Genomic DNA, 15,845 nt, shown 5'->3' on the forward strand with positions numbered 1-15,845 from the left:
TCTCTTCCTCCACAACACCCTCTCTCACTAGGTGTTGCTTCGTTCGATCCAGTCAGCTTTCTCTACTAACTTCCTGCCTGACCCCCAGTTTACCCACTATGGTGGGGAGTGGCCTAATGAATAGCACCCTTAGCTCCCCCCGGAGGCCCAGCTGTGAAACATATTGGTGTCTGTGATACCTGATTGGAGGAACTCCTTCAGTGCCATCGAACGCACCATGGCTCCCCTTAGTGGCGGAGCCACAGTACTGCAACGACCAGGACTCTGGGGCGCTGCACTCCCCCCTGGTTAAACACAGTACTCCGGGACTGGGAAGAAAACAACAATACAGGTTAGCAAAAAGACATACAAATTTGTTGAGTGCAAAACAATAAGCATACTTGAACAGGCTTCCCTTTATGGGAGGTGAGGACACTTGAACGTTACAAAACATAATCAAATATCATAGCAACAGGCTACAATTAACTCTCATTACCCAACCGGGTATTCTACTAAGTGCAAATGCTGGAACAATAAATTAACATTGCCTTTAAGAAACATACACTCTTAGTTTATCAAAGGCCTTCCTATAATCACATTACAGGGCAAGGTAACTTCACATTCTCCTACTTTGAACCTGCAGGACCGCCTGTCCCTATGGCACCAGACCTACTGCCTCTCCTTTCTTTTACAGGACCGCCCCGTTCAGCCAGGGCCTACTGCCTTTCTCTACTATACATAGTATAGACATAACATTCCTTTCCATTTGAGAGCATGGAGCCCACTCTGCTTGGCTCCTATAAGGACTCACTAACCCCTACGGGTCTACTTTCTGTCCTTAGTAACGAACTAACTTTCTATGGGGACGCAGGGTTTACCTTCTATCCTCACCTTCGTTATTACTTCTTTACTTTCAGTTAAACGGAACTCTACATCTACCCCTACGGGCTTTCTACATCTTTCTCTTCAAAGAACATTATCTAGGTTTCACATTTTAAACAAATTATACACACATAACTTTTCCATGAAAAACAGTTACATTTCCTTCAAAGCATTATCTTGACATTACTGTTCTAAAACAGTATCACTTTCAAGTTCAATTCTAACCTCCCCTTTAAGAGGAGATCAAGTCTTTCTGAGGTAGCTCTTCTTCTCAGCCTACCAGTCCATGCAAAGGCTCCGGAATGGTATCTTCGCAAAATGTCTTTAAACAAAACCAGTAGGAAGCACCTTTAAGAAGGTGCAAACTATTTACAAGAAAGTTCAAATCATGCACAGTCCATGATTTCGCAGTTTGTGTAACTTTGTGCAAAAACTTCAAGAAAACAACAATAGTGACCCCGGGTCAACAAAGGGGTCACCTTTTTAAAGTTTACCCTGGACGGGTTTAGCAGCAACTTAAAGAACAAACAGTAACTATTTACATTTTCAGGTTTCCGAGGTTTACTCTTGCTCAGGTGGCTTGGGCTCCTGCCCCCCGGCCACTGTGGTGCCAGTGTCCGCGGTTCGAACGTGCAGATGAACTCGACTGGCCAACTCAGTGGCCGCTACCAGGCGCACTGTCGCGATGGTGACAAGGTCGGGTGCTCCTGGGACCAGGTCCGAGGTGGTAAGGGTCGCGGCTCCAAACATACACCGCCGAACATTCCGTGCATACCACCCGAGCGGGTTCTGGTGGCGGCTGTAGGTCACCTGATCCCCCTTTTGCAATGGTTCTCCACGTCGGCCACAGCAGGGAGCCCTCACGTTACAGTGCGCAACAAAAACGTCAGTATCCAATCCCGGCTCGTGTATGAGGCCCCACCCCCTTCTTGCATGGTAGGCCAACACAGTGCCCCGCCTTATCACGTCTCTGTCATCCCATGCCGGAGGGGATTGTTGTATTTTCGATGGACCCATCGGCTCGGCCTCTTTCCGGCCTTTCCACTGTAGAATCAAGCACTGTCTATATTGTTCCCACGTAAGCACCGCAAGAGTGGACCCGTTCTCCTGGGATCCATCTGTCCCAACCCAGGGGCTGTCCCACCGAAGAACTACTCCATCTAGACTCACATCCACGGGCTCTCCCACTCTAGTCGACAGCGGTGGCACCATCCTCCCCAGGTCACCAGGGGATAACACCATTAACCCTGCCGAGAAGGGTCGACCTTTACTGAGATGGAGGTGGGTCGTGGAAGCGGACTCGTGAGGGGGAGCAGGGGCGTCTTCCATACCTACGCCTGATGTGGTTCCACCGATGTCGATCCGGTCCGCTGACAAGAACGCTGGAGTCGGCTGCTGCTCGGACCGCGGCTCTTCCGATGCGGCCCCCGAACGCTGCTCCGCTCGCTGTGGTTCCTCCTCCACGGACTCCAAGGTCAGGGTTGGTGGACTCAGCTCTGCTATCTGTTCCAGGAGTTTCAGGTCCTCCGGCTGCAGGGGACATAAGTCCGTCTCCGGTGAAGAGGGGCAAGCCGGAGTCGCATCTTCCTCGCTCAGGCACTTGCTGTTCATCATCGCTGCCTGATAGTCGGTGGCAGTGCATGCACCTGACTCCGCCATTTCTCCGAGGTCGGGCTTCTCCATCTCCTGCTTCCCGCCGTTGCAAATCAGGAGGTTGTCTTCTGCTTTGGGGCAGGTCATCTCCTTGCAGCCCGAAGCGCAGAGGGCGGTATCCATTTCTCGCGCCATTCTGGTAGTCTCCTCCCATAGCACGCCCTCCTTCTTCTCCAAAGTAGCAATGGCGGCGGCTTTTGGCGGGAACTTCTATTGGTCAGTGGTAGCACACAGTCTCTCAATAAAGCTACAGTTCATGCACAACAAATCACAGTCTCTAGGCACACATGACCTGATTCTTCAGGCTTAAGTAGATCCTGTTCGTGACGCCAAGATTTGGAGCGCCCCCACACCGCCGCAGGGCCGAGGGGTACCCGGAGCCGGGCATCGGGGATCTCAGTCCTGGGGTTGTCACGGTGGCTAGACCCGGTCCGTGGCCCTGTCTGTCAGTGGGGGACGTCCGTTGCAAATAGGTACTGTTAACGGTGGTATAGCGGTGCAGTTGTGGGGTGCAGGTCGCGGTAAATAACGAGGACACCAGGTTGCAGTCTCTTTACCTCTTTACTGGAGATCTCTCGGTCCTCAGTCCAGAATCCGGTCCACCAGGCTGCGCAAGTCCGGCCGGTCCAATGGCACTTCCAGAGTTCTCCTCACAAGTGGAAATCAGTGCCTTCCTTCTTAGCGCTTTGTGTTGTAGTCCTTCCCTGCTGTGCTTACGGAAAGTACCCCACAACTGTTGTGTCTGTTTCTTAAGTTCCCTCACAACTCGATTAACTGATCTTCTGCTAATCTTCCATCCCTTCCTGATGTTACAGTAAGAACGGCACCCGTTTGTCAGGTAGGCCTGGAGTTCTTCCGGGACCCTAGAGACGCCCCTCTCCCGCAATTGCCCCCCAAGACTTCATAGGTGATATGTGGTAGACAGCCCGCCTGAGACTGACTGTCCTGCCGCTGTTTGGAGTATGGCTTAAAGCTGTATCTTATTCCACTCCCTCGGCGTTCCGGCCACCGGTAATGCGCCTCAGCAAGGTGCTGCCTCTTTCAACAAAACCCCTGCTGGTATTCTCCTTCTGCTTGATTTCGTTTCTCACTCAGCACAATCTATCTCGCTTCTAATCCTTTCTTAGGGCACCGCCGCTATTCTGAGCAGGCACGGTCCCGTTACGTTCTTTCAATGCCAAGCCTCTGCCAGGATCCCACCCCTGGCAGAGACCCTACTGTCTCTTCCTCCACAACACCCTCTCACTAGGTGTTGCTTCGTTCGATCCAGTCAGCTTTCTCTACTAACTTCCTGCCTGACCCCCAGTTTACCCACTATGGTGGGGAGTGGCCTAATGAATAGCACCCTTAGCTCCCCCCGGAGGCCCAGCTGTGAAACATATTGGTGTCTGTGATACCTGATTGGAGGAACTCCTTCAGTGCCATCGAACGCACCATGGCTCCCCTTAGTGGCGGAGCCACAGTACTGCAACGACCAGGACTCTGGGGCGCTGCATCCCCCTATTTGTGATAACAAGCCAAGGTAAAACAGACATCTAGGGGCTGGTATTCTCATGCTTGGAAGGTCCATGGATATTTTCCCCTCCATAGCCTAAAAATGGCAGCCCTCATCCATTCCAGAAAAGGCGCATTCATTCAGTTCTGGATTTTTGCCTGGCTCTTCCCGCTTGCCTTGTGTATTGGTAAGCGGGGTAACATTTTGGGGTTGAAGTGAGCTGTGTAACGTTTGCGGACATCAAACCCAGGGGTTTGTAATGGAGAGGTGTATATATGACACCCCCATTACTAACCCCATAGTCAAAAGTAATAAACACATACACAGATGTCTATCCAATGAATGTGCTATGTCTGTGAGGGGGCCAATATCCATGTTCCCGTCCCATCTCATTAATATCAGCCCACTGCTGTCTTCTTAGCCTTTGCTGGCTATTAAAAATAGAGGGAACCCAGCGTAATTCTTTGGGGGAGTAGCACCTTTTCAATAACCATTAAAGGCTACACTGACAGCTGTAAGCTGATATTAATATCCTGGGTAGGAAGCTTCATGGAATAATAACACCAGAATAATAACACCAGCCCCAGCTGTTTGCTTTCCCTCAGCTGATTAAAAAAAAAATAAGGGGGATTCCACGCTACTTTTTTCGTTTATTTATTAGCTAAATGCATGTACAGAAAGATATACATGCACTGCACTAATTATATTTCTCGCTGGCCTCTTTCTTACCATGCCCAGTCGCTGGCTGGTGAAGACTGTAATCAGTGTCACCTGCTCTCACTGCTATCAGCGAGAGCAGGCAAAGCTGATGAGAGTAGTAGTCATCAGCCAGTGCCTTACTGACGGTAACCTTGTCACCACCGGTCACAGCTGCTGGCTCACACGCTGTCCTCTGCATGGGGGTATGGAACTCCGCAGCAGACCGCGATACCAGTGATGACTTCAGTAAGGTTACCACCTGACAGAGCCGGTGTATATCACGTTGTCCCACAGATAACAGCGTGGTATCTGCCGGATGTTTGGACCCCTCGTTAAGTTGAATGGGGATCGGGTACCGTTCTAGTACTTTTTATTTTCTTTTTAATGGGAGAAAGGGGACTGATTTTAGCTTTTTTTTATTTTTTGAAAACTTTTTTCACTATTTTAGTCCCTTTATAGGACTTGTACCCGCAATCATCTGATCACTTGTACTATATACAGTAATGCTGTATTTTCTGCAGATAGTAAAAGTCACAGTCTCCTTTGAAGCCCAGCCACAGGCTGAGTTTCAAGGGTTCTTCGTAATGACAGTCACAGAGGACTTCAGCCGACCCCTGACTGTCATACCAACTTATTTGTGCTCTTCGTTTGCGTCACGGTTGCGCGGATGGGCACATAGAATGATATGCCCCCATGCCAGGAGTTTAACAGACGTGGTTGAAGCTCTGCTGCCCCCACAGCTGTTAGTCAGGTCGTGACTGTACCACACAGTTGCTGCCTGCCAGATCTGGGGCGAGCTCACCTCATAAGCCTTCTCCATACCCCTGGTACCGACTTAAGCTGTACATGTATGGCGGCTGTCGGTAACGGGTTAAAGATCTCTACAAAACATTGTTTTTCCATTCTATCTGAGATATCAGTAGATGCTCCAATTAGGCCATGTTCCGTATTTGGTCAGTATTTTACCTCAGTATTTGTAAGCCAAAACCAGGAGTGGGTGATAAATACAGAAGTGGTGACGTGTTTCTACTATACTTTTCCTCTGATTGTTTCACTCCTGGTTTTTACACATACTGATGTAAAATACTGAACGTGGCCTTGCAGGAAAAACAGCCCACAAAAGTCGCAAGTTGCTGGCAGAGCTGATCTGGTCTGCCAGATCACAGCAGTCTTGTATGCCGAACAATACCCATTGATCACATGACTGCTGGATACTACATCCACTCTTCTGTCTTCTCTCCAGGGTCCCTGACTGTATTTTGACAGCTGAGGACTGAATCTGAATGAATGTAACTTCTTTCTCCATTCAAAGGGGATGTGTCACCTTGGAAAATGTACCAGCAGACTTGGGGTTAGTCTGCAGATTAATCGTATAATGCCTCCTGGACTTGAAAGTTGATTGCATCCGGAAGTAAAAAAGTTAATGTTCTCACAGTAGCTGCACTTTCAGTAATATGGCTGGGTAGCATTGTAATGCTGTTTAGCTGCAGATTAATGTATGAACATGTAATCCCTTAAAACTGTTTTTATTATTACTAAATATTAAAAAAAAACAACCTAGTGTGACAATCAATCATTAAATTGCATTTAAGAATTGTAGCAATAAATAAGTAATCATAGCATGCATGATAGCATAGACCACAGTAAACTACAAGATACCTAGAGGGTCCCTACAATAATCCTATCTGATTCCGGCCTGTCTGTGGAGGTTGGCACCCGAAAGAGTACGATTTTTTGGCGCCCCCACTCAACGAAGACTTATTCTGTCTACCCTTGATGTCCCTTATACTAGGCAGGCAGGAAAACATATAGATTTAAGATAAGAAATGAAGATATAGGTCAATTTGTGATATTCCTTAGCTAAAATTGATCAACGAACATCCTCCTTCTCAGGAAAGGATGATATATCTCCTGTAGGTATTTTGTAGATAATCATCGAGGTATACTGGATAACAAAAAAATTGCAATAGATGATCCACGCCTATAATAACTCCTAAAGGGTAAATACCTACGGAATAAAGGTTCTATTTGTGAAAAAACTCTTCTCCCCCAGCCTTGTTATGAATAGTAGTAGATGAAGGCTAGGGTGGAATATGAGCCCAGAATGCTAGGTAACATGGGAACAATACAGTCTTAAACAGATACAGAGGCCTCATAAAATCGAGTAAGGAACTTATGGAAGTAAACTGTGCCTCAATGTGTTTCCCTGTCCCCACGGTTCATCAGAAGGCCTGGTGGATAATGGAGATGCCAGAGATGCAGGATGCTATGTTATTGTTAGCATCAATATCATAGCACCCTGTATCGCTGACCTTCTGGGTATATTGTAGTTTACTTTGGTCTAGGCTACCATGCATGCTATGATTCTTTACTTACTTTTATAATTCTTTAATGCAATTTTATAATGGACGGTCACACTGGGTTAGTGTTTTTTTAATATTTAGTAATAATACAAACGGTTTTAAGGGATTACATATTCACACAAAACTATTTATTCCCTAGTCTCTAGACAAACTTTTCATATCGCTGCAGATTAACCCTACATCTGCAGGTAAATAGAAATTTCAGAGGTGACATATTCTCATTAAGAGACACTTTTTCCCCTACTCCCCGCTTTATGAACTCTCGATACATTCTGAAAAAGAAAAAAGGTTCAAATCCAGTAATACTAATAGTATCCTTAAATAGTGCTTGGGTAGCTCTTTCAGAATGTATAATTATGACTACTTTACAAAAGGAAAGAAAGCAAAAGGAGATTTTAATGGTGGCAGTTAAGGGTACTTATTTCTCAGTGCCGCTTTTTAATGGTGCTGAGAAACAAGTGTATAGCGCCCCCCAGTGTCGGAAATTCTCCAGGGTCTTGGCTACCGGGGGTACCTGAGACACCAGAGAACATGATTCGGGTCGGTTTTTACCGACCCCAGTGTCCCTGGACCCTCCTACGTCCCTCGGTCTGTCTGCCGGCGCCTTCTTACTAGAAGAAAATGGCTTGCGCATGCACAGTGCACCTGCTGAGATCTGCTGGCCGCCACCCGGCAACAATAGCACATTTTTCCTATTGGTTCAGTTTGAGCATTGTGATAGACCCTATCACAGTGATCAAAATAAAAAATAGTAAATCAAACCCCCCTTTATCACCCCCTTAGTTAGGTAAAATTAATAAAATAAAAATGTATTTCCATTTTTCCATTAGGGTTAAGGTTGGGGCTAGGGTTAGGGTTGAGTAAGGGTTAGGGTTGGGGCTAGGGTTTGAGTTAGGGTTATGGTTGGGCTAGGTTTAGGGTGGGGCTAGATTTAGAGTTGGGGCTAGAGCTAGGGTTGGCTAGAGCTAGGGTTGGGGCTAGTGCTAGGGTGGGGGCTAGTGCTAGGGTTGGGGCTAGGTTTAGGGTTGGGACTAAGTTTATGGTAGGGGCCAGAGCTAGTGTTGGGGCCAGAGCTAGTGTTGGGGCCAGAGCTAGTGTTGGGGCCAGAGCTAGGGTTGGGGCTAGAGCTAGGTTTAGGGTTGAGATCAGGGTTTGGGTTGAGATCAGGGTTAGGGTTATGGTTAGGGGTGTTTTGGGGTTAGGGTTATTGTTACGGTTGGGATTAGGGTTAGGGGTGTGTTGGTGTTAGGGTTGGAGTTAGAATTGGAGTGTTTCCACTGTTTAGGTACATCAGGGGGTCTCCAAATATGACATGGCGCCCACCATTGATTCCAACCAATTTTGCGTTCAAAAAGTCAAACGGTGCTCTCTCCCTTCTGAGCCCTGCCATGCGCCCAAACAGTGGCTTTCCCCCACATACGGGGTATCAACGTACTCAGGAGAAATTGCACAACACATTTTATGGTTCATTTTCTCCTGATATGCTTGAGAAAAAAAAAAAAATGGTCCAAAGTAATTTTTTTGTGAAAAAAGTATAATGTTCATTTTTTTTCCTTCCACATTGCTTTAGTTCTCGTGAAGCATCTGAAGGGTTAATAAACTTCTTGAATGTGGTTTTGCGCACCTTGAGGGGTGCAGTTTTAGAATGGTGTCACTTTTGGGTATTTTCTGTTAAATTAACCCCCCCAAACTCACTTCAAATGTGAGGTGGTCCCTAAAAAAAATGGTTTTGTACATTTTGTTGGAAAATGAGAAATCGCTGGTCAACTTTTAACCCTTATAACGTCCTAACAAAAAAAAAATGTTTCCAAAATTGTGCTGATGTAAAGTAGACATGTGGGAAATGTTATTTATTAACTATTTTGTGTGACAGCGCGCTCTGATTTAAGGGTACAAAAGTTTGAAAATTGCAAAATTTTCAAAATTTTTGCCAAATTTCAATTTCTTTCATAAATAAATTCAAGTTATATGGAAGAAATTTTACCACTAACATGAATATGTCTTGAAAAAACATTCTCCGAATCAGTGAGATATGTTGAAGCTTTCCAGAGCTGTAACTTCATAAATTAACAGTGGTCAGAATTGTAAAAATTGGCTTGGTCATTAAGTAGCAAATTGGCTCTGTCACTAAGGGGTTAATGATAACAACATGTATTGATGTTTACATTTTTTTTGTTAAGCAAAATTTCCTTTATCTATTTTCAGATCATTTGTAGGCCCAACTCTTGGTGGATTTTTGAATGAAAAGTTCAAATTTCGGTCTGCAGCTGCCTTTCAAGGACTCTTACCTCTACTAGCTGTAAGTTACACATAGTTTTGTATCAGTCATATGAAAGAAATTATGGTTTTAATACTTGCTATTTTATACTTTTGCAGTTTGTACTGTGTTTAATATTTTATACCTGGGAAGCACATAACTCCAGAAAAAGGTAAAATGTCACAGTATAATTAAAGCATTTATTTGAAGAGCAGTGCTCATTGTTTCATCATGAGTTTATTATGTGTGCAGAAAGTGTGGTACATTAAAGGGCCACTGTCACCCCCCTCCAGCCGTTATAAACTAAAAGAGCCACCTTGTGCAGCAGTAATACTGCATTCTAACAAGGTGGCTCTTTTAGTTTTAGGTTCAAGTATACCCCAAAAAACGCGATTTGATACTTAGCCATAATTGGTGTCTCTAGCCACGTAGGCTGGTCCTCCCTCCCCAGCTCGAAACGCTCCTCTGCCGTCACTCACATCTTCTTGGTCTTTTTGCGGCGCCCCCTCAGCGCTGTTTACTTTTTTAAACCGGCGCCTGCGCTGTGTAGTACTGTTCTGCGCAGGCGCAGTAAGCTCTGGCCGTCTGCCGTCCAAGCCAGGCTTTCACACTGCGCCTGCGAAGAACAGTACTACACAGCGCAGGCGCCGGTTTGAAAACGTAAACAGCGCTGAGGGGGCGGCGCAGAAAGACCAAGAAGATGTGAGTGACGGCAGAGGAGCGTTTCGAGCTGGGGAGGGAGGACCAGCCTACGTGGCTAGAGACACCAATTATGGCTAAGTATCAAATCGCTTTTTTTGGGGTATACTTGAACCTAAAACTAAAAGAGCCACCTTGTTAGAATGCAGCATTACTGCTGCACAAGGTGGCTCTTTTAGTTTATAACGGCTGGAGGGGGGTGACAGTGGCCCTTTAAGCTCTTGTTACCAGTTTCCAATAGCTCAATACACATAAGGATAGAAAAATACCTATATCTGTGGTGTACTCCTGCAGTGCCGAAGCAGATTGACAATACCACTTTCATTTTCAATGTGTGGATAATAATCCAACAATTCAAGTGATGGGGAGGTGCTGTACCTGCAGAGTCAGTCACTGTGAATTGTTTGTTCTGTAATATACTACAGTAACAGCACCTTATAACAGCAAGTAGTAGTAGTCGTCATACATTGCAAACAAGGAGGGCCATTTAATAACCCTCTTTACTAAATTTGCTTTTGAATAAAAATCCTGAAAGCAAAGACTGTATGTTGGAGAGAGAAAAAGTGCTTCCTGGCTTGTGAGATGGGGGAAGCTATCATTTTTTTATTTACTATTTAGAAAAACATAAAACAAAAATGTGCTGTGTATAAAAAAAAAAAAAAAAAAAAAAAATCTCATTGGGGGACACAGTGACTGTTTGATAGTCAGCTGACACTATACATGCAACTAATTGAAAATTGGCTGCTCCCCCGCAAACTATACCTTGCCTGCCAGCACCAGGCTCTTCATTTATTCATAGTGTCACTTGTAGGCAACTGAGCTCTGAGTCTCAGACCTATTCTAGGACTTTAAAGACCAGTTTAAGAGTTGCCCTTTTTCTTTTTCCTTTTAAAAGAGGGAAACGTGGTGTAATTGTGCACTTTGTTTCACCCATGAAGTAGCAGAGAGTATAAACTGTATTGTTCAGTGGATATCCTCTTGCGCCTGTACAGCTAAACCATGTACCTTGACACATTCAGTGATCAGGTATCGGGACGTTGGTCTTTTAGTCTTGTGGTCCCTGCCTGCTTTCCCACCATAGCTTTGTTTGCATGGAGCAGAAGATGGAGTCCGGAATTCCCAAATTCTAGCCACAGGATCAAGCGTCATTAAGAGTAGGTCCCTTGCTGCAGCCCGGCGTCATGCTGACTTCACAATGGTCATTGTCCATGATAGCATCTCATTTTGAAGTGTCTTGAGTCCTAGCAGATACTGTATTTCTCCCGATTTAGTCCTGTACACCTCCCGTTGTTTGTTGTCCTGTCCCCTCCTCCGTCCTCCTTCTCTCCCTCAAAAATTCAGGTGCTGGCCCTGTGTACGGGGATATGAGTGAGGAAGGGCTCCTTTCCATGCTGTTTACTGTGCGTCTGGTTGTTGGCGTGTAGATAGAGCTTCTGTATTTTGGTAGAGTGTTTATCACATTAGGTGTTCAATCTTGTAGCCTGTGTATGCTCTAATCATGTGCAGTATGGTTGTAGCCCTTCGCTATTCACTTTGTATATTACTTTTTGTGATCAGTTCGTTAAGCGTTCTCACACCTCTATCCAATGGTCGTGTACAATGGGCCCCGCCCATAGGTCAGTCAGTGTTGTCAGTGTTTGCTCGCCTGATATCCAATTAACAGCACCGTCGGTGTGCACACACCCCTGACCAATCAACGCAGGTGTTGGGTCTCACCCACTGGCCAATCAGAGCTGGCAATTGATCCACATGCCATCAAGCCCGCCCCTTCTTGGCACTGGACCCTGCCCTTTTGGTTAACATGCCAGATTGTAGTCTAAATACTTCACTAGGTGTAGTTCCAATTTGTCCCTGTTTGATCACTTAGGGTACTCTATCCGCTCTCTACCAGAGGGGTTGGAGTATCAGTCAGAGTTCTGTAAGCAGATCTGATATTTAAGGACAGCTGCTAAGTCTCCTTATAGCCACCTTTTTTGTAAGCTAAACATTCCCAGATCCTTTAACCGTGTCTCGTAGGACATACTTTGCAGTCCGCTCACCATCTTGGTATCTCTTCTCTGAACTTGCTCCAGTTTTTCAATGTCTTTTTTAAAATCTGCACAGAACTGGACACAGTATTCCAGAAGAGGCCTGACCAAGAAGGAGTAGAGGGGATAATCACTTTGCTAGACTCTATGCTACTCTTAAAGAGAACCTGTGACAAATAGGTTTTACGTTAAGTAAAAATCCCCATTTTATTCACTTCCTCGTTGCAACAGTCCAACAGTTCATCTGTACATGCCACTCAAATACTTCCGTTACCATCTGTTTTTCTCTTGCCAGAGAGGTTGAAGTCAGTTGGACATTAATGCTGCTGTTTTGTGTATTAAAGAGTTCCAAAGGGGTTCAGTACAGTTCAAGGTGGCCTCAGAGTGTTATACACATAATTTTTGGGTAATTAGTCTTTGCAGTGTTGGGATTTATGGCATAATTATTTGCTGTAAATCAAAGTTTTTCTGGAAATTTGCCAAAGCTGGTCAATTCAAATTTTAAAAGTTCTGCTCATCTCTAGTGTCTGTTTTCTATGACACCCATACATCTTCCTTTAGGTGCCCATTAAATGAATGGTATAAACCTTTTTTTGAAGATGCACATAAATAACAGCGGATTGCACTGATAAATTTATATGTATAGGGTCAACTCAGCTGTTCCCTGACATGTGCTCTTTTACTCATTTGTTTCCCTGGAAGATATATGCAGCTGGCAATGTGAAATTCACATATTCTCCTCCCTCTTTGACCGGAAATATACAAATTGAGAGCAGATAGCCAATGGACAAATTTACTATATATATATTCGGTATATGTATTGTCACCTTAATAACTGCTAATAATATATTGTTTTCTTTTGATAGGTCCAACTCATTGGAAACTAACAGTACAGTCCAAGAAAGGGAGCCTTTGGTACAAAATGAGGAAGCAAACTGAAAATTCAATTTTTTTTTCAACAATTTCAGATAACCTTTTTTTTTTGTCCCAAAGATCCTCGGAATGATAGCATTTGTATTTAATATAGGTCCATAAACCTGTAAAATTCCTGACTTTGTGATATTATTTTACATTGAATTTATTTTACATTGAAACTATAACTCTGATCAAGTCTTCCTGTTAAGCAAAATAGTGGCACATTTCTGGGTAGGGAGTCAATTACTGTACTTACCAGGTTTACCAGGTACTACATGCTAATGCCATAGGAAAGGAAAAGGGAAATCCAGCACCCACAAGAAAAAATTTAAAACATCACATTTATTGTAGAAATATAAAAAATGAAGGAAAAAAAGAAAAAAACATCCGCCATTGTCGCTAATATGCATTTTTTTTTATTCTTTCTTTTTTTTCTTTCTTTTTATAATTCAACAATAAATGTGATGGTTTTTATTTTTTTTCTTGCGGTTGCTGGATTTTACCTTTCCCCTTCCTATGGCTGTCATACTCAGGAAACCAGCCTGAAGTCTTCGTGCACTGCACCTTCATTCCAGGCATTTCTCAATTTAGTGAGCTGATGGTTGTTTTTCTTTCTTCACTTCATGTTAGTGAATGCACCTGCACCACAACCTGATATCTCATGTCATAAAACTAATAATTTATTTTCCCAATTATTATTTTTTAATATCTAAATTACTATTATTTCTGACATTTTACTAATTTAATTACTCAAAGATTTATGAAGTAGGGCTATATTGGGAAAATTACTTTTCTACAACCCCTGGCAAAAATTATGGAATCACCGGCCTTGGAGAATGTTCATTCAGTTGTTTAAGAGGGTAAATCATCACGCAATGTTGTAAAAGATGTTGGTTGTTCACAGTCAGCTGTGTCTAAAATCTGGACCAAATACAAACAACATGGGAAGGTTGTTAAAGACAAACATACTGGTAGACCAAGGAAGACATCAAAGCATCAAGACCGGAAACTTAAAGAAATATGTCTCCAAAACAGGAAATGCACAACAAAACAAATGAGGAACGAATGGGTGGAAAACTGGAGTCAACGTCTGTGACCAAACTGTAAGAAACCGCCTAAAGGAAATGGGATTTACATACAGAAAAGCTAAACGAAAGCCATCATTAACACCTAAACAGAAAAAAACAAGGTTACAATGGGCAAAGGAAAAGCAATCGTGGACTGTGGATGACTGGATGGAAGCCATACTCAGTGATGAATCGTGAATCTGCATTGGGCAAGGTGATGATGCTGGAACTTTTGTTTGGTGCCATTCCAATGAGATTTATAAAGATGACTGCCTGAAGAGAACATGCAAATTTCCACAGTCATTGATGATATGGGGCTGCATGTCGGGTAAAGGCACTGGGGAGATGGCTGTCATTACATCTTCAATAAATGCACAAGTTTATGTTGATATTTTGGACACTTTTCTTATCCCATCAGTTGAAAGGATGTTTGGGGACGATGAAATCATTTTTCAAGATGATAATGTGTCCTGCCATAGAGCAAAAACTGTGCAAACATTCCTTGAAAAAAGACACATAAGGTCAATGTCATGGCCTGCAAATAGTCCAGACCTCAATCCAATTGAAAATCTTTGGTGGAAGTTGAAGAAAATGGTCCATGACAAGGCTCCAACCTGCAAAGCTGATCTGGCAACAGCAATCAGAGAACGTTGGAGCCAGATTGATGAAGAGTACTGTTTGACACTCATTAAGTCCATGCCTCAGAGACTGCAAGCTGTTATAGAAGCCAGAGGTGGTGCAACAAAATACTACTAATGTGTTGGAGTGTTTTTTTTGTTTATTTTTCATGATTCCATAATTTTTTCCTCAGAATTGAGTGACTCCATAATTTTTCCCTATGCTTGGTTAAAAAAAAAGTAACCATTACTGACTACCACATTTTTTGTTCTTGATTTCTTTTAGTGTTTCTTAAAGCCAGAAAGTTGCCATTTGAAATGACTTTAGTTTTGTGCCATGTCTGTGATTTCTACAAAATTAAACAACTGAATGAACATCCTCCAAGGCCGGTGATTCCATAATTTTTGCCAGGGGTTGTAATATTTAGTGCATATTTCACTTGCACACAATATTGGTAGCTTTGTATTTAGATAATTTGCCTATGAAATGGTTCTTTATAAAGAATTTTTTACAAAATCGTATATAAAATAATAGTTAAGGTGGACATCCATGAAATAAAAAAATCTAGAGGCAGCGAGAGTTATAAGGTAAAAAGGAAAGGAAGACTTCTACCCTTGTGCAAATGCTGTGATTTCATGCTGGTCTTAGTTTCCATTTTAGCAGCCATTTTGGCCAGTTTGGTATTTGACTGCTGCAGCTAATCTCAGGCCTGAATAAAAGTAACATTTTGTCTTTGTTTGTTTTAATAGTTATATTACTTTTGAGGGTGCTAAACAGACTTTAAAGATTATAACCTTCATTAACTTCAAAACTGTTTCAGTATGTGTATGTATTAGTATCCAGATAAAGCTGTGTTTTAGAAGGAGCAGCATTTACAACTGTTTGACCTTTTACAGTGGCTTGCTAAAGTATTCACCACCCTTGGCATTTTTGTGTTTTGCTACCTCACAACCTGGAATTGCAAAGTTTTTTTGAGGGCTTGCATCAGTTCATGTAAAGAACATGCCTACAACTGTGAACATTTGGTATTCTTCTTTTATTGTGAAGCAACGAACAAATAGAACAAAATAACTGAAAACTTCAGCCTGCATAATTATTCTAAAGTCCGTACTTTAGAGAGCCTTCTTTTGCTGTAATTACAGCTGAAAGTCGCTCTGCATAGGTCTCTGAGCTTTCCACATCTTGCTACTG

The 15,845-nt window shown here is 43.4% G+C and overlaps 1 protein-coding gene across 3 annotated transcripts in view; it reads left to right on the forward strand.

Annotated features, from left to right (window-relative positions):
* LOC143807610 (pantetheinase-like) overlaps nucleotides 1-15,845 on the forward strand; it is a 209,225-nt gene that overhangs the window by 75,427 nt on the left and 117,953 nt on the right. For all 3 annotated transcript variants that reach the window (XM_077289345.1, XM_077289344.1, XM_077289346.1), the window contains 2 exons: nucleotides 9,277-9,370; nucleotides 9,448-9,500. In XM_077289345.1, the coding sequence (XP_077145460.1) occupies nucleotides 9,277-9,370; nucleotides 9,448-9,500 (147 nt within the window). The remainder of the gene's footprint in view (nucleotides 1-9,276; nucleotides 9,371-9,447; nucleotides 9,501-15,845) is intronic.

Source organism: Ranitomeya variabilis, chromosome 2 (genome assembly GCF_051348905.1).
Source record: "Ranitomeya variabilis isolate aRanVar5 chromosome 2, aRanVar5.hap1, whole genome shotgun sequence".
NCBI lineage: Eukaryota > Metazoa > Chordata > Amphibia > Anura > Dendrobatidae > Ranitomeya > Ranitomeya variabilis.